The sequence below is a fragment of the Melospiza melodia genome, chromosome 2 (genome assembly GCF_035770615.1).
Source record: "Melospiza melodia melodia isolate bMelMel2 chromosome 2, bMelMel2.pri, whole genome shotgun sequence".
NCBI classification, from domain to species: domain Eukaryota; kingdom Metazoa; phylum Chordata; class Aves; order Passeriformes; family Passerellidae; genus Melospiza; species Melospiza melodia.
The window spans coordinates 86228311-86251822 of NC_086195.1; the positions used below are offsets into that span (position 1 = coordinate 86228311).

The 23512-nt window shown below is 37.1% G+C and overlaps 1 protein-coding gene across 1 annotated transcript in view; it reads right to left on the reverse strand.

The window, feature by feature from the left end:
* Nucleotides 1–738: 738 nt before the first annotated feature.
* CCDC169 (coiled-coil domain containing 169) overlaps nt 739–23512 on the reverse strand; it is a 28774-nt gene continuing 6000 nt past the window's right edge. The window contains 9 exon segments of the mRNA XM_063149175.1: nt 739–2136; nt 2138–2182; nt 5503–5579; nt 8860–8913; nt 9114–9212; nt 22580–22620; nt 22717–22743; nt 22746–22826; nt 23272–23354. Coding sequence (XP_063005245.1) covers nt 2112–2136; nt 2138–2182; nt 5503–5579; nt 8860–8913; nt 9114–9212; nt 22580–22620; nt 22717–22743; nt 22746–22826; nt 23272–23354 — 532 coding nt within the window. The 3' untranslated portion in view covers nt 739–2111.

Below are 23512 nucleotides of genomic sequence, written 5' to 3' on the forward strand. Positions count from 1 at the left end.
ACCAAATCAAACAAATAATTCCTACATGTTTTGGGAAAGCCAAAAGTGTAAAAGTTTTATTTTGATCCAAAGACACCTACACTTTTGAAACCAACAACTCTTTTTTTGCTGTTGCAAAGAAATTTGAGTTGTCAAATTTAGTTACCATGTTTGTCCTTATTTTCAGAAAACCAGGAAAGAAACGAAATGCCAAGTAATTAAAAGAGTATGAGTATTGAACTATAACCATTTTGCACAACAAAAATTACAGCTGGACATACAATTACAATGGTAAAAAAGCACACGTTTTAGCAATTAGTTATCATGCTACTGCATTTCGAATCCCAAATGAAATCAAATTGTTCTTGGCAATTTGAAACAGGGACTAAATAGGACATAGTCTGCTCTTCTCCCAAGTCATTCCTGTACCAATACATGTCTCTTCTAAGGCTTCAAAAAAAGTCTCTTTTTATGTCCTCAGTGAGGAATACCCTTGAGGGAAGCATCCAAGTCTCCTGTTGTGAAAAAATGTTCTGTCATATTTGTGCAGTTTTTCCAGTTATTCTGAGGTGCTACACAGACCAGACTTGAGTGCACTAACATTTGATTAAGAGACAGCAGTGGGAAATGCTTGCTGCATGAATCCAAGAACTGGATCTTTGTTACTACTGCAGATGTCCCTTGTCTTTTATGTCAATAGAGCCATTATGGTGATTTTTTCCCCTCTCCTTCACCACAGTGACAAACGCCAGCACAACAAACATTTGGAAATTTTTAATGTGAAAAACATAAACAGAAGAGTGCTAACCTAACCAGCTGTGCTATGTTGTGAGGAAAAAACCAGCCAGGCAGACCAACCTGCTTATGAAAGAATGATACCATGTGCACCATGGTAACCTGACAAATACCTGTAATGAATTTCATACTATGTAAGAGAAAAAAAACAGGGATTTCCATACTGAATATGCTGCATGTCTTTGCTCTCTGCATTTCAGAATGACACCATTGGTTTGTCTTTTACTATGAGTTAATTACAGTGTCACTTTAATGCTGCCAGGAATAAGGAACTATTAGTACTGCTCTTAAAGAGGGAAAAAAACTTTATTGCAAAGAGTTAGGAATGCTCTTAAAATAATAAAGGGCAGTCAAGCAATCACTTTTGCTCTGCCAAGAGCTTTTAAGATGTAACCCAGAGGACTGAAGCTTCATTACCAAAACATTTTTCCCATTGCCACTTGAAAAAATTTTGCCAAATTTAATGACTAAAATGTGGGTAATAAAACTGCAACAATAATTGCATGCTTAAGAATGAAGAGACAAAATAGTTCTACTTTCACTGAAGAGATGACTTTTAGGACTGGCACTATTTTGGATCCTAAAAGCACAAGGATCAATGTCACTGAAGAAGACAGAGATTTTTATGACCCCAAGACTGTGGATACAAGGGTTCATCTGAGAATTCAAATTTCAAAGAGCAACATACCAGTATCAGGATATGTGTTCCTGTATAGAACATATACAGTGTTTAAAAGAAACAACATTCCTCAAGATAGGCTCTGAAGATTCCTTAATAAAAAGTGACCAATTTTTCTGTCATTTCTATCCATTACTAGTGGCTGAAGCAGCTAGAAATGGTGCTGTGCTTCTAAACCGTGTAGACAGAAAGTGGTAGTCAACATGGGATCTGTGGCAAGCCAGCTTTTAAAAAAAGTTATATTTAGACAATACTTCAAGTTACATCAGTCTGCCTTCTTCTTCTTGGATTGAGGTCAAAAATACTAGAGGCTTGTTTGTTTTCCATGACTGCATAGTTCAAGGATCTACATGGTGTATAAGACATTAAATATCCTCCAAGTTTTCCAACACCCTCAGAATCACTGATGTGAAACAGAATGGAAATGGTCAGAGGTCACCAGTACAAAGATGGCAACTAGAAGATCAATTCCATTAGGCAGAGGAACACATACACTAAGGCAGCCAAGAAGACACTGGGGTCTGGCATTGCAATAAGACACAAATACCATTATTTTCAATTTAGAAAATTTCAGTCAAATTAAATTTTTTAAAAAGTGACTGGAAGTTTTTGGCATTAATATTAAACCAGTGCTTTAGCTGTGGAAGGTGGTTCACTCCTACAGTCTTTTTAATTGATAGTTTTTGAGGATTAACCATCTTCGGGTTTCCTGGAACACTGCGTCTTCCTCTGAAAAAAAATGGGTGAAGTTAGTCAGCAAATGTCACATTGCCTGTACATTTTAATGGCTAAAAATGTGCATGCTTTCTATATTTGCATATCTGATTACTACTGTGAATTAATAAACCCGAGAAAGGAAAAAACAAGTATATTTCTGGGTTCGCAGGTTAGAAGAGAATCTAATTATTCTGCAAACGCAATCTTCATCTCATGATTCCTGTTACCTAAACGATGTCATTTGGAGAACATGAACAGAATACTAAATATTGGCACTAGAAGAGTGATAACTGGCTACAGAGACATTTTCTTTAGTTAAAGAATTCCCACCAGAAAAGGGGAAAACACTTCCTGTAGATGTAGTTACAGCTCTCTGCAGGTATTCCACTCTGGAAAGTCAGGCTCTTGAACCCATGATCACCAGAAGTGCTTGCAGGAGATGCTGCCACCAGACTTTTGAAGTGGTAATCATCATGGATACATACACCATCTATATGAAACCAGCTAGAGCTTCATCTTGATCATCTAAGAAATCTGTGGGAATATAAAGAAATCTCCAGGGAAAGAATGGGGCTTTCTCAGTCTGCAATGGTCATTCTCCTGAATAAGAAGCCTGCCTTTCTGCTCCTATGCAATGTCCCTTTGTTTCTCTCCCTGTTTATTACTGCAGAGGAAAGACAGTACTTAACATACTCTAACAACAATATACAGAGCTTCAGTGTCTTTCTCAAGCAAAGACATTTTGAAGGAAAATATATCACATCACACTGTTATATTTGTCATGATACCCAGATATGTGATAGAAGTGATGGTATCTGTGCAAGTTTCAAACTTGTGGGGAAAGAGGGAACAAAGTCAAACTTAGGGCTCACTAGTCTTCTTGGGATTGACACGTTTTGTTCCAGCTCTTGCAAGCAATCTTGGTCTTAGAGAGAGAACTGTGCCCATACAGATATGGAGGCATTTCTACTGAGAGTTGGAAGATCACAATCTAAGGCCCCAGTGTGCTTGAAAATCAATTCTTCAAATTCAAATCAGTTGATTACTCAAAATCAATTTATTAAACTGTAGATCACTGTACAGCTGAACAAAGCAGAAAATGCCTGTGTGGATTTCTGCAGGCAGCAAAACCTCTTCCACTCAAAACCAGCTAGACTTATAGACTTAGAAGCCAGGTAATTGCAGCAGTGCAGTGTTGAAATTCAGCTAATAAGCCCCATCATAAATCTCAGTGTAACAGCAGAGGTCAGAATGACAATAAATTGGCTGCTCAAATTGCATCAGAGATATGAGCCATCAAGACTTCCATGTTCTTTCCAGCTGTCAGCTAGCCTATCTTCTTGTCCTGTAATAACCACAAAAAGGACCTCTGCTGAACTTGCTTCTGTTTTGGATGGCCAGGAAACTGAATGCATCAACAATTAGTTGTTGGAACTCTTGTTACTGAGAATTTTTGACTTTCTGTGCTGACAGGCACTGATCTCTATACCATGTCACACATTTAATCCCAACCTTGGCAAAAAAAAGGAAAGAATCCACATTAGTGTTCACAACTACTACACAAAAATGTTTTCAGTGTTCGTTTAATACACAGGTTGGGGATTCTGTACCTGTTCCTATAGTTAAAACAAGCATTAAGCAGTTTCTTAGTATGGTTTGAATTCCAATGCAGGTATTTTGTAAAAGGGGAACAAAGATGAGATAAGAATTCTAGGCAGAAAATGTTCAAATTACTCTCAAGAACATGCACGTCTTCTCTTATTTTAATGAAATTATTTCCCATTAATGTCAGCTTGAACAAACAATCCCCAGGCTATAAATCAAAACATAATTAAAAGGGAATAATATAAAAATGGCTGTAGTTACCTTGTGATGTTCATGAGGTACATACTTATATTCTAGTATTTTCTTAAAACACAAACTATGCCAAATCCCTGCTCTTACATCCATGTTGCCAGCAAAGATCAAAGTTTGTCCTGAAAGTTTTAAGTTACTGGCTATAAAAGTAAATAATCTGAAAACTAGGTTCTTATATACTAAGGACAATTCAAGGGACGAAAAATTATCTTCATGTGTTTAAAGAACATTGAAAAGTAAAAAAAAGTCCTCTTAGGGAAAATGGATTGAAATGGGATATTTTGTTACACCACACATCTTCTGAGACCAGCAGTTACAAGACACTTTATTTTCTTTTATACTTTATTTTCTTTTGTTTGATATAAAGAAAATTATATGACAGAAACACACTGTCATATAATGGCAGGATAAGTAATGATCTACTAAAATAGATTGTGAAAAACCCCACCATAATCACAAATCAGTGCTAACCCTCAGCAAACCTCCATATCTGGCTGATGATATTTAATCTCACTGCAGAGGCAGTGAATGTTCCTGGTTCTAGCTTTCTGACCTTCTCCATAGGAACCATGTTAAATATCACTGAGGTCAAAAGTGATGCAGTGGCATATGGGGCACTTCAAACCCACACAGTGCTTTTTATGTATTGAGAAACTTCAGTTATAGAACTGAATTCATATTGTACTGCATTAATTCATATTATTAATATACTCTCCTGGAACATGAAGATTCACTATTACAGTTTATGAAATCCTGTGATTCTGTGCTTACACAGAATGAAAGGAAAAAGCTGGTAAGCAAACAGGTCTACACAATATCATGTTTATAATTTACTCATTACATTTTTAGATTATTCCAATATATATGTGTATGCTCATTTTAATAATATAGGCAAGTGGGTTCGTGCAAGACTATCCACTGTGGGACACAAAATACATAGAAATCATACTATCTTAGGAATTTTCCAAATATAAATTATTTGGGAGAGTTTCAAAATTAAGTATTGTATCTGCTTGCTTCCACACTTTTGTAAGCATCTGTTTATGGCCACTGGAGGCAGGTGACTGGGTACAACAGTTTTTCATATGTGCTCCCTATATTCTTCACACTTTATATTCTTAACATATTCAATTCAGTTAAAATATAAATCTTCTCAAATTTTAAGCTTATCTACAAGTATTGCAATCAGAAATTAATTTTATTTCTATGTATCTCAGAGCAGGTGGACTTTTTTCAAATTTATATTTCTAAACCATATAACTAAATAGAAGTCTGTTAAACAGTGATTTAAACATATCTATTTTCAACATTTACAATAAATAAAATTGATGAAAAGCAATATCAAAAATTATGTTGAGTAATACTTTGTCAGTGGGCTTATGCTGTGATATTTATCATGAACAGACAGTTGCATTGTTCGAAACAGTACTTAGCAAAAAAATCAATCAGTAAACAGGAATATAAAGGAAATTTACCTCAGTATCTGTTTTTCTCCCTTGCCAGTCAGAGCATCGGGTTTTTTCCTTTCAAAAATTTTAGGTTTAGCTGAGGTCTGCAATAGCCAAATTTTTACAAAACAAGTTAAATCCTTACCCAAATCACAGTTACAGAAGTAAATAGGATTTGCATGGATTTACTTTATTGAAGTCAAGAAATTTTTGTAATTGAGGAACTCCAGTTTTAAAGATGCTGGCTAGCATAGTTTATCATATTATCATATCTGAGCAGATGTGATTCTGTGACACACGAGGCAAGACCAATGCCAAGGTTCCCTTCACTGTTTTTGTAATTCATAAATATAGAGAGCTGCTATATATGATTATTTTCCATAGAACTGTTTTTGCTGGTACGGTTTACTCCAGGCCTATCTCAACTAAAATTAGCCATGGTTGTACAAGCAGCTTTCCAGCTGTAGCAATCTATAACCTTGGGCCTTTTCTGCAAAGAAATCCCAGTCACAACTCAGATGCCACTCTGCCAGCAACAGTTTGTGGCAAAAATCTGGCCAGAAAGAAGGGCCTTTTTAAAGAACCACTATAGCTCTTCTTTGCTTGGCTCTGAAACTGATTTCTGAACACCATCAGAGAGATCTGTGGACTCCAAATCCTAAACAAATGCTTTGCCAGACTAAAAACAAAACAAAAAATGCAAACAAGAATACACCAGAAACCATTACCTCTAGCATGAGCTCTCAAGATTGTGAAATTTTTTATTTCTTTTAAAACTATAATTTAAAACTGACTGCATCCTTATGGGCCAGATAAGACAAACATCAAAAGCACTCATGAGATAAATATATTCTGTAAATAAATTTTAAAAAAGGCAGAAAAACACTCAGTAATAAAAAGGTAAATAAAATAAATGACTTCTCAGAAACATCTTTGTCTTCTGCTTCTGCCGCAGGCCTCAGGAGGGATCCAAAACAAAGCAGGAAAAACCTGCTGGCTTTTCACCACCTGGTATTTTTTAATACCTGCCAGGAAAAAACTTCTATTCTATGATTTTTTTTCTTACTGTCACCTATAAAAAATTACAAACATAATGAGATAAAACAAAGGCTTAAAAGAGCACTATATTCTCTGTAAATAAGAGAGTGTCACTAGGATACACTGTTGTCACAGGACAGCAATACCTTGTGGTATATTTACTGTGCAAGGTAAGGAAATTGTTAGCCTATGGGTAAATCCTTCCAACTCAACAGCAGCCAATATTACTGTGCAATATTACTCTAGAACATTGATATTTCAGTACAGTTGAAAGAGTCTGTACTGAATGTACATCTACTTCTGCCTCTATTTTTAAAGTGGACTGGTGGAAGGCAAATTTTAACACATACAGATTTTAACATACGCAGATTTTAAAATAATATAAAAGTCAAATCAAAGTCATGGCAGAAAAAGACCTGAAGGCAACACATAAACCACTGATCCTTTTGAAATCAACAGTAAACCACAGAATCATACAATATCTCAAGTTGGAAGGGACTCATAAAGATCATCAATTCCAACTTCCTGCTCCTCGCAGGACTACCTAAAATTAAAGAGTGTCATCCAGTTGCTCCTTGAAGTCTTAGTGCTATGACCAATTCCCTGGTCCACGATCCAGTGATTGACCACCCCTTCAATGAAAATCCTTTTCCTAATGTTCAATCTTGCACTTCCCCTGATGCAACTTCATTCCCTTTCCTCATGTGCTATCACTGGTCACCATGGAGAGGAGATCAGCAGCTTCCCCTCCTCTGCCCCCCTGCAGGAAGGTGCAGTGTGGGGTGAGGTCACTGCGCAGCAATGTGGTCACCCCTCAGCCTTCTCTCATCCCAGGTGAACCAACCAAGTGACCTCAGCTGCTTCTCATAAATCTTGCCCTTGAGGCCAGACCACACAGTTCACCCTCCCCGGGACACACTCACATAGTTGGATGCCCTTCTTAGAACTGAGGTGCTCAAAACTGCACACGGCAGCTGGAATGTGCTGCCCTGCTCAGATCAGCAATGTACAAGGTAGATGTTTAATCTAAACTACTCACACTCTGCTTAGAGCTCAGGAGGAGGGACAGAAAAGTCCCCAGGGAAATTAATTTCATCTTGACCTAAAACAGATGTGATACTTTGCACATGATTCTTTCTTCGTGGATTACATACGATTCCTCTACGACTACTTCAGAATGGCTATTTGATGTTTAGAGAACGAAAGATAGGAATAGTAATCTGAAGATGACTATTTTGCTCTCATATGATACTGAAATCATGAGAGTAAATAATTAACTGCGGAAAATATAATGTGCTAACTACCTTGAGTGTTGATGGCAAAATCCTAGATCCCAGTGCCTCACTAAGCAACATGCCAGTGTATATACCTCACTTCAAATGGTGTCTTACGCATATTTAAGTGTTTTCATAGGGAGCTGAACATGGGCACTCCTCTTGCTAGCATGTTCAGTAATAAAATCTGCTTTTATTTCCTTTCTTCCTCCAGAAGTTCTCAGTTTCACTGCTAATGTAAAAATATTAACAGTTATCATGAGCATTTCCCAGGCTTTTTCTTGGTTTCATGCTGGAAAGTTCATTTAAGCAATTCTTTTAGATTTCCCAAAGTAGCAATGAACCGTGTAAGGGAATCAGTTGCCTACTGTGCAAACACATGCTAATTACAGGCTTTTACCCCAGTTAGCTATGAAAGGGACTCAGTGGCAGCAATTCTTGAATATCACACTAAGCTATTACTTTTACATTATTTAGGAATTTAGAGCTTTTCAAGAATAATAAGTAGTATAAATCTTTACAGATTTCTTTACAGGTTTCTCCAGTTTGTAGTATTAAATTTCATGTATTACATAATTTAACCTGTGATTTCATCAAAGCAAGGTGTTTTATCCCTGCTTTATAAAGTTAACGGAAATATATCCTGACTTTAATTCTGAACTGGTTGGATAGTTTATCTTTAAAAGAAAAAAGGAGACATATGAAAAGGAGGAATTACTACTTAAGGTGGCTGTCACTACTGCTGACAATTCGCTTCTGTTCTGTTCAACTGCACAGCAGTCTTGTGACTAATGGATGGCCAAGCATCAGAAAATTGCTTTAGTTTTCTCAGTTATGGGCACTTTACTATGCTAGGGAACACTGAAACTCCAATCGATACAAAAGCAAAAAAAGTATTTAAAATAAACTGTATGATCTTTCAATTTATGGCTCTTATACTTTTTGAAAATCAGCTTTTGTAAGGTATTTGGTATACAAATGAAGTAATAAAACACCCTGATCTAATGGCATTACAGATAGTGTTTTTATATTAAGAAAGCATTGAAGTTACTGAGTCATACATGTTACTCACCTGTAAGATCTCTGAGAGGTAAAAGCGCCGCTCATCATTAACTTTGTGGTAAGCCTACAGTTAAAATGAGATATAGACTCATCATTAAGAACAAATTTTAAAATCTGAATCATACAAAAGATTCAGATATACAGCAGAGCCTTTTTTCAGTGACACATTTTTTTGGAACTATTCTATTGTGTGTTCCACACACAATCTGTTTGCCACACAACATAACAGCTTTTACAGTCTAGAGGGATAGAGTGATTACAAACCTTTGCTTCTTGCTCCAGTCTAAGTTCATAGTCCTTTAGCTGGTTCTGGAGAATTTTCTTTTCTTCTTCTAGCTGTTTAAGAACCTCCTTTAAGGAACCCTGTGATTATGGTAAATAAAACAGTGTTTTACATCTATTTCCATTCTCTATAAAGATGACATCACCATAGTCCTTATTCTTCAAGCATTATGATGTTTGTCATTCTCTTTGGTTCCTGTGCATTTTTTGTTTTCATGGTGCTAGCTGGCACACTGCAGAGGCAAAAGCAATTAACCACATGCTCCAATTACCAGCTATGCATTACACATTTCCACTGTGTTAAGATGACACAGGTACATATTCCACACTGCTGCTCCTTGGCATCTTAAGCAAATTCACCTTGTGGTAACTAGTCAGAATTGCTCCTTTGCTCTAAGCAAAATTCCCTCTGATTGCTCTTTTTTAGTAGGAAGAAGCTTTCACATCTTACCAGGACATCCATTTTCAAACTGCTTTCTGAGAGAGCTGCTGAGCTGGTTGAAGAACCACATGGGACATCCAAAGTAAGTCATACCAATTTGGCTAGAAAGCAATACTTCGTGGGGTGTGCAGCCATCTACATTGTCTACAATAGGAATGAGTAACACCAGTAGAGTCCATTTTTGGTTACTGGCACTAGCCAAATCTTTGCTTGTTGTGTAATGGAATTAAAACACACACCCACACTTGGGAGGACCCAAGCAGGTCCTCTTCTACTACTAACACAGGGAATTGCTTTTCATAATCCCATTCATAATTTGATCCATTCCATCCAGTGGAGACACAATTATATGAGTTTCATCCTCCAAATTCAGGAACACTGCATTACAATAAAGAGGAATTTGGGCAAACATACCAGGAGGCCTGTGTGGATGAACAAGCAGCTCCTAACAAATTCAAACACACAAAGGAAGCCTAGAGAAAACCTAGAGAGCCTTGAGGAAGCCTAGAAATGTAGACTGGTAGTCTGGGAGGAATACAGGGATTGTTTGAACAGTCAGGGATCAGTTTAGGAAAGCTACAGCCCTGACAGAATTAAACACAGCCAGCGATGTCTGATTTACTTGTTGCTTCTATAGATATGTTAGTGATAATAGAATGTCTGGGGAGAATGTGCATCCTTTCCAGAGAATGGCTTGAGAGAAGTCTTTAGAAGGAGGACTTGGGATGTTGGTAGATTAAAATCTTGGCATGATCTGGCAATGTGGCTTGCAGTCCAGAAAGCCAACAGTTTCCTGGGCTGTATCACAAGTGTGGTGAACAGGCTGAGGGAAGTGATTTCCCTCCTCTGCTCTGCTCTCTTGAGACCCCACCTGGAGTACTCCATCCAACTCTGGGGTTCCCAAGATAAGGACCTGGACTTCTTGTAGCAGAGAAGGACCAAAGAAGGACCACAAAAGTCACAGGGATGGAGCACCTCTCCTCTGAAGACAGGCTGAGATATTTGGGGTTGTTCAGTCTGGACAAGAGAAGGCTCTGGGGAGACCTTACAGCACCTTCCAGTACCTGAAGAGGGCCTACAAGAGAGCCAGAGAGGGACTTTTTACAAAGGTACGTAGTGACAGGACAAGGGGTAATGGCTTTAAACTGCAAGAGAACAGGTTTAGATGAGCTATTAGGATGACATTTTTTACTGTGAGGGTGATAAGGCACAGGTACAGGTTGCCTAGAGAAGTTGTGCCCCAAGTTATGCCCCATCTCTGGAGGTCTTCAGGGTTGGATGGGACTCTGAGGAAGACAATCTGGTGTAAGGTGTCCCTGTCCATGTCATGGGGGTTGGAATTAATAGGTCTTTAAAGTCCCTTCCAACCGAAACCATTCCATTATTCTATTATTATTCAAGGTTGGTTTACACCTCTTTGTTCTTGTACTTAAATGTGGTTTAAATAACTGTTCTTCCTCCTTCCTGCTGTTTCTCCCCAGCATGTATATACTGAAGACATGAGCATCTTTTTTCCACATTCATTTTATGAGGATGATTAAGCTGAACTTGCAGAAATTATCTTTCACACACCAGGCTGTCCTTTCATCCTAGTAATCCCTTTGTACACCAGGCTGGAGCTCAACCTTCTTATGGCTAGAGAACAGAACTGGCCTACATTATGCAGTACTCCAAAAGCCATCTCATTGCCTTGAACAATCACTGATACTTCTTTACCTACATAAATTTTAGGATTGCATTTTCCTTTTGCACAGCTGCACAATAATGGCTCACAGTCAACAAGGCATCAGCTAGAATACCTAGATGCTCCTCTGCAGTTGTATCTGTTCTTAATTCATAACATAATTTCTTTACTCTTTTCTAAATCCTTTGGTCTACACTGTTAAATTTTACTTACATTTTTAATAATCTAGTCTTCACTGTCTTTCTTTTTCTAAACCACATCCAGATCCCAATTATATTATATAATTGGTTTCAGGAGAGAGATATCACAATCTAATTCTACTGTGTGTATCAAGGTCATGCATTAAATATTAAGGTTCATCTTAAACCTGGTCCTGGAAGACCTCTGCTCGTACTCTCCCAGCAGACTCCTTCACTAATCACTGCTATCATGTTCCATTTGCCAGCTCTTTACTCTTCTAACAAATCTATTCATTTTCATTTTCTCCAAATTAATCAGTCACTTCCCATGCGACATGATATCTTTATCAGAGGTCACAGTGAACAAGATTACTTATTTATTGTGACAACAAATGTATTGTTTTATCACAGAATGTCAACAGGTTTTCCCACCATGAGCCCCTTTTAATAAATCCATATTTCAATTTCATTTTACAACAACTATTCCTCTCTTTAAACTGAAAAATGAGCTTTTCTTCAGTGCACAAAATGTGCACATTTATTAGAACCACTTGCTATCATATCAGTGATGTGATAAGCCAGTTCTTTCAGAATCCTGAGACACGGATTACCCATTTGCCTCATTTCAAGCATATACAGCTCTTTGAGTTTTCATTAGGATTTGGTTATTGTCATTTCTCCTTCCAAGTACTTGCTGACATTACCTATTTTTTCCTTTCCTGCATTTTATAGTTTCTGCCTTGACTTAAAACTTAGGCAATATGTACATGTTTAGTTTAAAGTGAATGAATTCATGATCACTTGATCTGACAAGTTTTTTGACTGGCGTTTCTGCAATGTTCTGGTAGATCTTAAAAATATAAATAGCATTGTGTCCCTTTCATCTATTATTTTCTGATAAAATGTGTTAATTATCCTTTGACTTTTCTGCCTCATCATTATTAGCACTTCTTTTTAGTCTTTATTTACAAGTCTAGCATACAATACAATTTCAGTCAGTAGTCTAATAATATTATATTCAAATTCATCCATCCAACTATTATATTTATATATATATTTGACTGGATGGATTCAGTCTGAGGTGAGGGTATCTACATTTGAGTGTGCAAATGTGAACTGAACTCCTACTAAGAGTCAGAGTGAAGACAATCAATGATGTGCAGTGATTCATTCAGCTAAGTAGCTAAAGAGCTCAGCTCAGTTCCATTTGAATTGCTCTAGAGAGTCCAAGACATTCACGTGTGGCAGATATGACACATGGGTTACACAGGACACCTCCTCCTGGAGCATTAATGGGCTACTGTGCACTGAAACATCTTCAAAACTCTTTGCTTATACAATTATTCCACTGAAGATGCCAACTAAATAAGTCTAGACACAAATCTCTTTACTTAGCTGACTATATTAATAAGACCTGTAACTGCCTACAGTAGGAATTAAAAGACCTATTGAAGAGGTAGACAGCTACATATGGAAAAGTAAAGTATTTTTTTTATTTCCATAAAAAAAATATTTAAGAGATTCATATTGTTCAATGTACATTTCAATATTATTTCCCAGTACTATTGTGACTAAACTTTGGTTTCCAAACCATTCTCAAGATTAATTCATCCAAATAGCTGACTAAGACAGAATCAACAACATTACTGTCAAAGTCTTTCACGTCTGCTATATACCACATCTATCTCTGTTTTGTTCTTTCCTGGCAAGTGTGTACCTTTAACACTTGTCATCCCTTCATGGTTTTGCTATCAATGCTATTACATTCCTGAACAGTCAGGGTCTTCCATTTGTTTGCTCAGGTCCCCTGTGTAAAATAAGTATCTGGTTTGGAATTTTTTTTCTATTTCTAACACAAGCACCTCCTTAGTCAAAATAGATGAATCCTTTCCTTTCTATACTGATTACTTGACCATTCCCTTAATAATAATTTATTTCTTCTCACAATTTTAATGCTTTACTAGGCCTTTGTTTACCAGATTTTCCTGGTAAACACTGAAACAAGATAACAATTCTCCAAATATTTTTCCATTCTTTTTCCCATATGAATTTATAACTTTTCCCTTTTTATCATGCTAGTCTCAGATCCAGAAGGCCAGTATCCACATATGGTTTATTCTTCGGAGAGTTTATGAATGCTTGCTGCTGGTAAAAAAATTACATCTGCCTGTTTTAAGTCTCCAGTCTTTTCTAGCATCTGCAGATTATTGCACGTGTTATTCTTTTATAATTTTCTGCATAACATGTTACTTTTTGGTTCCAAATTTTTTTTTTTCATTTTAAAAATTCTGTGTTTCCTGAAGATTTCCCTAGGGAGAATTTCTATTACAATCAAGATTTTGCAGGAGCATGGTGAAAGGCACAGTACTTTTAAAACATTGCAAGAGAGAATAACCCCTCCCATTGCTCAAAAGAAAAAAAGAGATACAGAAGAGTTGTATCTTTGAGGAGTATTTTGCCCCTTATTCAACCATTATTAACTTTAATCTGTTACAACAGGCATACTGGAGACATGAAAAGAATTGAAGAGTAGTTGCAGGTTTTTTTCCTAATTAAAGCAGAAGTGCCTTGGATACAGATAAAATCTTTGTCCAAATACAGAAGGCTCCTACAGTCAATTCAGGCAATGTTGGCCAATTCAAGGAGAAAAAGTAAGCTGCAGATTAAAGAGAAGATTTGGCTTAATTCCACTAGGGTCATGTGCTATATTATTTCAAACATCAGTGTCTCTACAGAATTAAACAAGACAGAGAAGATCTCAGCACAGTTGAACTAGGAAACTAATTTTTTTCCTTCTTGACCTTAGTGCACATTAAAAATTATAACCACCTGGGAGAATATTTTGTACAAAATATTTTGTATCACCTACTGCATATTTTGTATCACCACAGTAAGCTCAAATACAGTAAATACAAAAGTTCATGCTGCTCTCCAGATTTGTTCTGTGTAATTCCACAACACACTATTTATTTCTTTACTAGATTGTCCATCATTGTTATATAAGACAACAAGACTTGGTGTTGCAGCTGTTACTTACAACAGAGCAATTTGGTGTCTCCTCAGTGATGGTACTCATCTAATTTCTTTGAGTTCTTTCACTTACAAAGTAAACTACTTTTAGATCTTTTTTCATTAGTCCTTTCAGAAGCACTGTCTATTTTTTGCTGCCAATGCAGCTGGTCCACTGTGCAGATGCCTGGGCATTCATTCAGCTCTGGAGCAAGGATGTTATCCAAATGCAAGCAAACAAACTGTGCACTACACTGCTTTTGATGAGCAAGCAGACGGAAATAGGTTGATAATGTGACTAAGAGTACACAGTTACCTCATAAATTGTAATAAACCTACCTCATAAATTGTAATAAACCCACAATTACAAATCCCTTGTGAAATAAGAAAGCTATAAAATATTCAAAATTTACAGATTGGGAAGTGAAGCTCCAAATCAAAGTATGACTGGAGTTGGAATTACACTTCAGGCAGAATTTAACATCCTAATGCTAATAAAGCAGTCTATGCAATGTCTTACATTCTTCACATCTGCTTTTGTCAAATAACAGGGAGGCATCTGAGCTGTTGCTGTTGTGACTGCCCATATGACCAAGCTGAATCGAGCTGCCTGGTTTGCTGCCTGGTTTGCTGCTACTTCACGGAGTACCAATACAAAGCTTTCCAGCTGTCATCCTTCTAACAGGGTACAACCTGGCAAGGATGCTCTACTCATATTACCTGGAGAAGAAAGCCTCTTCTATCTTACAGCCTAAAATTTAACACAGAAATAAAGTAGTTTAGTTACATTTTAGCCCTCTGCTTCCCCAAGACTTGAATTCTCATATCTCATAGCCTGAGAATGCCCTTGTCACCGTCATACCTAACTAGTGCTGACACAATTTTTGAAGCCAGGCTGTCAATGAGTCAGAAATACAAATATTTGCATGGAAGTAGATAGAAAAAGTGAAAAAGGCTGAAAGCTCATGTCTATTTCTGAAGTAAAGGCAGGATTTCAGGCACACTTCTTGGATTTTTCTTACCAACTTCCTATTGGTTTTCCATCTCTAATATGCAATCTGTTTGAATCCCAATCTAGCTGCGTTTCTCACAGCTAATACCTATTAAATTTACTCAGCTAACTCAGCCTGAGAACTTCTATTCCTGCATCCATGAACCTAATTGAAGACACAGAGCTCAGTATGGCAGTACTGAAGTTCTTGTGGAAATCTCATGACACGGATGTTCCTACTCAACTAAAAGACCTCTCCAAGTCCCCAAACATTACAGAATGCAATTTCTAAACCAGACACTAAGAAACTTTAAAGGACAAAACTTCATAGAGATTCTAAAGGTCTACTTTAGGCAGGACTGATTGTAAGTTATCTCCCACTCCCACTTTCAAGGCAGTAATTGGGGAACTAGCAGAGTCCTTGTTTATCTGCAGGTTTTAGCTGCTGTACATCAGCACAAATCAAGAGGTGAGAAACAACATCATATCAACTCAACCAAATCATTAAGAGCTGGATTTGCCTTTCCTGAATTCTGTGGGAAGCATGCAGAAGGAAACCTCACCAGAACAGATTCCATTCTCTATGATCATGGTTGTATAACCAGCTTAGTACTTCACACTGTAAAACTACACAAAAGTTCACAGATAACAGAACTTAAGGCATACAGTAACACCGACTTGTAGCAGAGTTCTTACATCATGAAAAAGACTGAAAACAAAGAAAGGACCAGAGAGAGCCAGAAGGAGTTTCTAAACTATGCAGATATCCCCCAGAATGAAAAATTGTCCACAAAACTCCAGGATGAACCAGTATGGTAAGTTCTGGAAAAACTTTTTAGAAGTAGTGTAACTGAATCGTGATCTTTTTTTAAAGATAGATTCATTACAGGTTCTTCTACTAAGCTTTGAACAGTAGGACATTGTATGCCTGAAAAGAAGACATAAGCTGACTAAGGCATTTAACCTGAATTTAAGATCCTTAGTTTTCAATATATCATCTATGTCAAACCACTCTGAGCAAGCTGGTAAAAAGCTAAAAGACACGCTGAGATTTTAAATGAATACTTCCTTTATATAGCAGAATTTTGTGTTGCTTAGCATGATTCACTCTCAGAGCAAAGACACGTTAATCTTGTGTCCAGCAATGACCAAGTCCAGAGTTTTACAAAGGGAACAGCAATTCTCTTTTTTCCCACCATTTTCTTTTCGCTTGACTGAAGTTACACATTTGGCTTAATATTGCAAGAAAATGAAATTATATGGAAAGATACTGCGAGTGAATTTTAAGGCCACCCACACGAGTTGCTCTGATTTTGGATTTTTCCTTGCCCTGCTCTCAGTGGCAACAGAGGTAACAATTTCTAACAATCATTTCACAACAGACAAGGTGAAAAATCCATTGCATCATCAAGCAGCTCAAACTTATTTTCATCAGAGCCCTGCTCAGGCGGACTAATGATCCTTATGGTAATTTGCTTCTTGTTTAATTTTTCTCCATGATTTAGAACAAAAGCAATATATCTGTCAGTTTTGCTTTAAAAAAAGCATCACAAGAAGCCTTTAACATATCATTTAAAACTCATTAGTAGCAAAACCAAATAATACATCTTTAGTTTTACTGAAATGGAAATGGATTTTAGATTGGTATCAATAAGTTCACGAGTCATACATCGCATAAAAAAAATTATACCTTAAAATTATTTCGCCTAGCGTATTTCTCCATGCAACATGCACTTGGATCCTCTAAAAGCGTCAGCGCAGGCGGGGAAAGGCTCCCTGCGCTTGCCTAAATGCCAAGTGCCCCCTTGTGGTCAGCACCATCCTTAGATTCCAAACCAGACCCAGAGTGGAATTGCTTTAGTGTGCTGTACTAGTGCACAGGGGTGGATGCTCACTCGCTAAATCCTTATTTCAGTGGTCTCTGCACAATGCTCACAGGGGTTATGCGCTGACTTGGGAAGGGGAAGTTAAAACGGAGACCTCCAGCGCTGTGGTTCAGATTGACAGAGCAAGGAACTGAGGAATTCTTGAGAACAGACAAATAGGAATGTCACTTGACTCCAAGATTTTTCTCTGATTGTTTTCTTTGAAACACAAAGTGGATTCTGCCTCTGGGCACACCACAAAGTGATTTGAGTAAAACAATCTCCTGGTTTGAGCAAGGCCACCAGGAGGAACAATTAATGCCGACTTGACAAGGAAAAGAAAAAAGGTCTCTTGGAGGTATTTGAAGTATTTATTTGAAGGTCAAGTATTTATTTGAAAGGAGTAGGAAGGGGAAGTCTGTGAGGAGGCAGGATAACAGCTTAGGGCAGTCAGACCAGAGACAGACCCTTCTCCAAAATACTTCCAAGTTTCATGAAAAGCTAGGATACTAGATTTCTTCTTTCCATAGAGCTACTCATGGATTAACCCAGGAAGAGCAGCAAGGTTCACTTAAGAGTCACTTGCTAGGAGAATTGTCAACGTTTCCTATGACATTATAAGTGCTGATGTTCCCTATAGGCAGTTATCAACGCCTACTGAAATACAAAGTCTTCACTCTATGTTTTCACAAACCCAAGATTCCCTTCCTGTCATACTGCAATCACGTATTTCTCCAGAGTGACACTGCCACACATTCTGCTTATAGCTTAAAACTGACAGCAAAAACTCTGAGGTGATTGGCTGAGGCTATCAGCTCTGTGGTCACAGTCTTTATAGAAAGGCAGCTTTGCATAGCAAGTATCTGGCCCTTAATGTCAGAATTTTCTCTTGTGTGGTGCTGGACATTCAGAAAAAATGGTGATTTATCCCAGAAGCCCTGGTTCCTGGGCTAATCTTAACTAGAGCGTTGCTAAGGCAATGCTATCAGGAGTGTGCTCTTCTGAACTGATTTCGCAGTGTGCTTTTCTGTATTTGCATACTAAAGCTGCTATCTAGGGATTCCTGCCTGCAGAAATGGTGAGAGAGAAAGGAATAGTTTTCTTTCTGTTATATGAGACATTATGCTTAGCAGAGAACATGCATTTTACCAAAACTCATTTTATAAAAAAATGCAAACAAATGAAAGCAGCATGTTTAAAAGACAAAAGTAAAATTCACATCTTGTTATACTTCAGAGAGAATGCATTCCTTCTGTAATTATTTCTGAAGAACTCTATGACATTTGTATTTTTCACTGGGACATAAAGGAAATTACTGACTAAACAGTTTTCACTGTTGGAACTCCCTGTGCTTGTCACTTTTATTTTTAATCTGCCCTCAGTACAGAAAAATTATTTTCTAGACCCTGGCAGTAAGAATTTCTGTGTTCAAGGTATTGGTTCTGCATTTATTGCTACATGACATCTACATAATTTTTCTGAATCAAAAAAAGGATTATCTCATATCAGTATAAGGACTTCAGAATAATAACTGTATATATAAATTGTGTAGGGGTGTTTTTAATAGAAAGAAATTATCCTTCAGTTCAATTCTAATTCTAAAGCAAAAATAGTGCAAGCCATCTGCAACAATTACTGCAATTTTTCAACACAGAAAATCCTCTGTTCTTCCTTGTTCATCACTCCAGAATTTGCATTTGTATTCTTCTCTTTCATTCAGGTTTTTATAGATTGCTGACTGCCAGGTCCCTGATGACTAATATCTTTTTTTTTTTTTTATTTTGCCTGTAGTGCTTGATATTAAGAAAATATTTTACTCTACCTATATCTAAAGAGATCGAATTACTCTGCAGACATGTTTTTCTCCCTCTATTCACTATAGCAGGACCTTAAATAACTAGCTTGAGTGAGCTAAATCTCTTTAGCAAATCTGAGATAACTCCTCTGTTAAACACAGCTGAAATTGTTTAATAAAATAAGAATTGTTAGAGGTTCTTCTAATAACCCTAATTACAATTTTAAATTTCTTGGGAAGACAGGTTATAAGTACTTGAAAATAATATTTAATTTTCTAAATATGTTGCTCAAAACAAAATCTACTGAAAATCTACTGTCTACTGTTGCCACATTGTAGGAATTGTATCACCTTGCTGAAAGAACCACTTTTCAATCTTTCCACAGAGCTTCACACAATCACAGAATCAACTTTTTTGGGATCCTCAAGTCCAACCATGAACGCAGCACTGCCAAGTCTACCACTAATCCATGTTGCCAAGCACCACAATACTTGTCTTTTAAATACCTGCAGGGATGGTGACTCAGCTACTTCCCTGAGCAACCTATTCCAGTGCTTGACAAGCCTTTCAGTGAAGAAATCTTTCCTATGCAATACACTTAGGAAGTATATTTTCATATAGGAATATATTTCCTATTCATATGCAACTGCAAGTTGAAAGCTGACTATCACAGTGTACTTTTCATTTTACAGACACACGCGCCATGCTTTATATACCCACTCTCAGCATTTTTACTTTGAACAAATGCATATTGAATACTGGCTGAAAACTGTTTCTCTACCACTCACATCTGCTCTTTATTCTCATCCATGAAGAAGCTAAATATTCTTCCCTAATCTACTGAACAACTCTCAAAACCCCAAAAGAACTTCAACAAACCTAAATGCTTGAACACCACAAAAAATTATCTGTGTACTTTTACCAATGTTTTATCTTCTAAAATATATATATATAAAGCAAAGCAGCTCTTCATTCTCCAACAGTATCTGTAAATAAACGCTTACTTTTCTAATGGCTTCAGTTAAAAAAAAAACTAAAACCAAAACAAAAAACAGCAAAGCCCACATAATACCTTAATATTTTTCTGCTCTTTCCATCTCCCAAAATAAAAACAAGAAAAGAAATGAAACATTTCATTAAATCCTGAAAGCATTTCCCTTTCTGATTAGCAAACAGCAGGATTTATTTACTCTAAGGCGGAAAAATTAAGTTTAATTTGAAACTGCATGGTCTAGCACGTGGGCTCCAGACTTTCCCAGGCTTCACTGAGCCTAGGACTCCTCAAGCTCTTCTAGACTCCTTCTGGCAGTATGAACCTTTCAGTTGGGCTGGCATTCTTCCCTTTATGGGAACAATAATCAAACCTCTGAGAACCATGGCTCATTGGTGAGCAGGCAATGCAGTGCATAGCAGGGATTAGAAATGTACTGGCTTGGTGGGAAAGGAGATTATCCCTTGGGTAATGCTTCCTGGAGTGCCTGGCAAGGTGTAATTGGATTGGTTAGGAGAGTACTGGCAACTGGACGGAAATAAATACTTGTGATACTGTAACTATGCACGCCAGTCTGTGCTTTACAGGCTGACAGGAATAATATAATCCAAAGCAGACTGCTGTAAATTTTCTAGATCAGTGTTCTGTCTTCGAGACTTTTCTTTGAACATAATCCCAGCTGTATTATCAGATGAACTTAGTGAAACAGGAAAGTGGGATGGGGAAGATTCTGTTCTCTTTTTAATTGGCTACTAAAGAAAAAAAAAATCTTGCCTACCTAAAAAGCACCATGATCTTTAGGACAACACTAAAACTGGCAAAAATGCTGACTGTTTGAAAGCCTTGGATCAGATTAGAAAAAGCAGTTAATTGTTCACATCCCGTTTACAGCAGATAATTATCCTTCCCACTAACAGAGCATGCAGCCTCCTCTAGGCTCACTAAACTCCCAAGTCTTCAGATTCTGAAGGACCAAAAAAGTCTAATGGTGACACTTCTGCAAATACAAGCAACAGGAATAAAAATTGCAACAGCCCTGCTTCATAATGTTCATTATCACAATCTATTACAAGGCATTATCACATCTTTATCTACCTTCTCTATTTCTAAAACTGGGTAAAAAGCAGAAAAGTTGTCAAATATTTCAGCAGATGACAGGCTAAGGCAAAAGCACTTCTGAATCTGCAATTATTTTTTTACTTCATTTACTACCTTAGAAGACAAAATTGCCATAATATTTGCTGGGTTTTTTCCTTGTCATTTTATCCTCAAGATTGCAGAAAAAATATTTTGTGCTATGTTGAAATAAAGAGCATGAAGTATGAGTGCATTAAGGAATAAAATATAAAAAGTGAAAACAGATACTTCCTTCCGTGATGCAAAAATTTACCATAAAATGAGAACTTTTCCTGTGACTATATCACGCAAAATGTTACTCCAAATATTCACTTAGGTTATCACAGTTAATACAAAACCGAGATTATTGACTGATACAACAGAAGATTGTGTTGCCATGCAGAGGAGCCTCAAGAAGCTGCAGAAACAGGCAGAGAGTTCTGTGGAGTTTAAATGCAGTCCTGCCCCTGGGGGAGAAATAATCCTCGGCACCAGTATATGCTGGAGCAGACTGGCTGGGAAGCAGCCTGGGAGATGATGTCTTTGGGGTCCTGGTGAGCAAGGCAACCCCAAGAAATCAATGCACTCTTGCTGCAAGGGTGGCCTGCGGCTGCCTGGGCTGCATTAGGAAGATGCTGCCAGCAGGTCAAGGGAGGCAATCCGACCCTTACCCTTAACACTCATGAGATTTAGTGGCAGTGCTGGGTCCAGTTCTTGACTCTTCAGTACAAGAATGATATGTACTTCTCGGAGCAAGTCCAACATGGGGCTATGAAGATGATTAAGAGACCAGAGCACCTGGCAGACGAGGAAAGGCTGAGAGATCTGCAACTGTTCAGCCTGGGGGACAAGAAGGCCCAGGGGTTCTTATCAATGTGTAAAAATTTGTGATGGGAAGGAATGAAGAAGAAACAACCAGGCTCTTCTCAACAGTGCCCAGTGATAGGACAAGACTGAAACAGCTGGAACTCCATTTGGTCACAACTGAAGATATCTTTTACTGTTAGAGTGGTCAAAGGCTAAATGATTCCATGCAGTTTAATGTTTTCCCATTTATTCACAGACCTAGTTCAGCTATTCCATCTCGCAAGCTGTACTGCAGATTGAATTATAAAACCTTCACTCAGGGATAAATTTCACTATATAACTCTTCCCAACATTCACGTTTTACATACTTCCCACATAAGAATTTTACTTAATATTTTATAAACTATTGCATATATGAAACAATCAAAACATAAGCAGAACTGATTGTTTTTTCTTCTAGACCAGTTTTTTCTTCTGCTACTTTTTGTCATGAAAAAACAAAGACTATATTAGTTTTCCAACTAGACTGTGATTTGTTGTTAAGCCAGCTAAATGTCACAGTACTTACCACAGGCATTTTATCAAAAGTGCGAACAAGGGACAGTTTATCTACAAATAAGCAGAAAATTGTGACCTGTTGATATAATTTCAACATCTCTAATCATCACTAATTCTACTGAAAAAGTTACGAATATCCCTTTCTACCTGCTGGATTTCCACGAATAAGCTCCACTTATCTCGAAGAATATTAATTTGCCTTTCCAGCTGCTTGTTCCATTCTACTTGTGTCTCATATCTGGTTTTCCATTCATTATCTTAAAGAACAAATACAGAATTATTGTATTTCCAGATTGGTTCATGTCATTTTAAGCAAAAGCATTTTTAAATCTGTTCCTTTTAACTAACTGGAGACTAAGAAAGTCTTCACTTAGTAATCCTCATAATAAGCATCTTTGCATATAAAAGAGCTTGGAAATATAAATCAAGGGAAAATTTCACTAGGCTTACTATGGTCAGAATATTAACCAACTCTGTGAATTTATATTATTCATAGCTTCATTAATAATTAAAAAAAAAAAAGCTAGCATGGCCAGACATAGTATTTCTTAATTTCACATCTGAAGCACCACAGTTATAATAGTAATGTTTGAAAAGCAAAAATTTAAATCTCTAAATAAAAATCTGAGCCCTTGTAGATTCTTCCTATAATAATTATTTGTGTTTCCTAATCAATTAGAAAGACTGTTGTAATTCACTTACCTTCATTTTCAGTACTGTTAAGACTTTTTTCCAGTTCTGTTACAGTGTTTCTCAGTTCAAATATTGAGCTTTCAAGCATCTGCCTGTGGTATTAAAAGAAGTCAATAAATTGCTACACAAGCCAATAAACAGCTCTTGTACTAGTCCTATTACTGAAATCAGAAAAAAACCAGATCAAATATATTTTCAGAAGATTGATTCAGAAGATTCAAATCTTTTGGTCATTTCTATGTAGTTACAT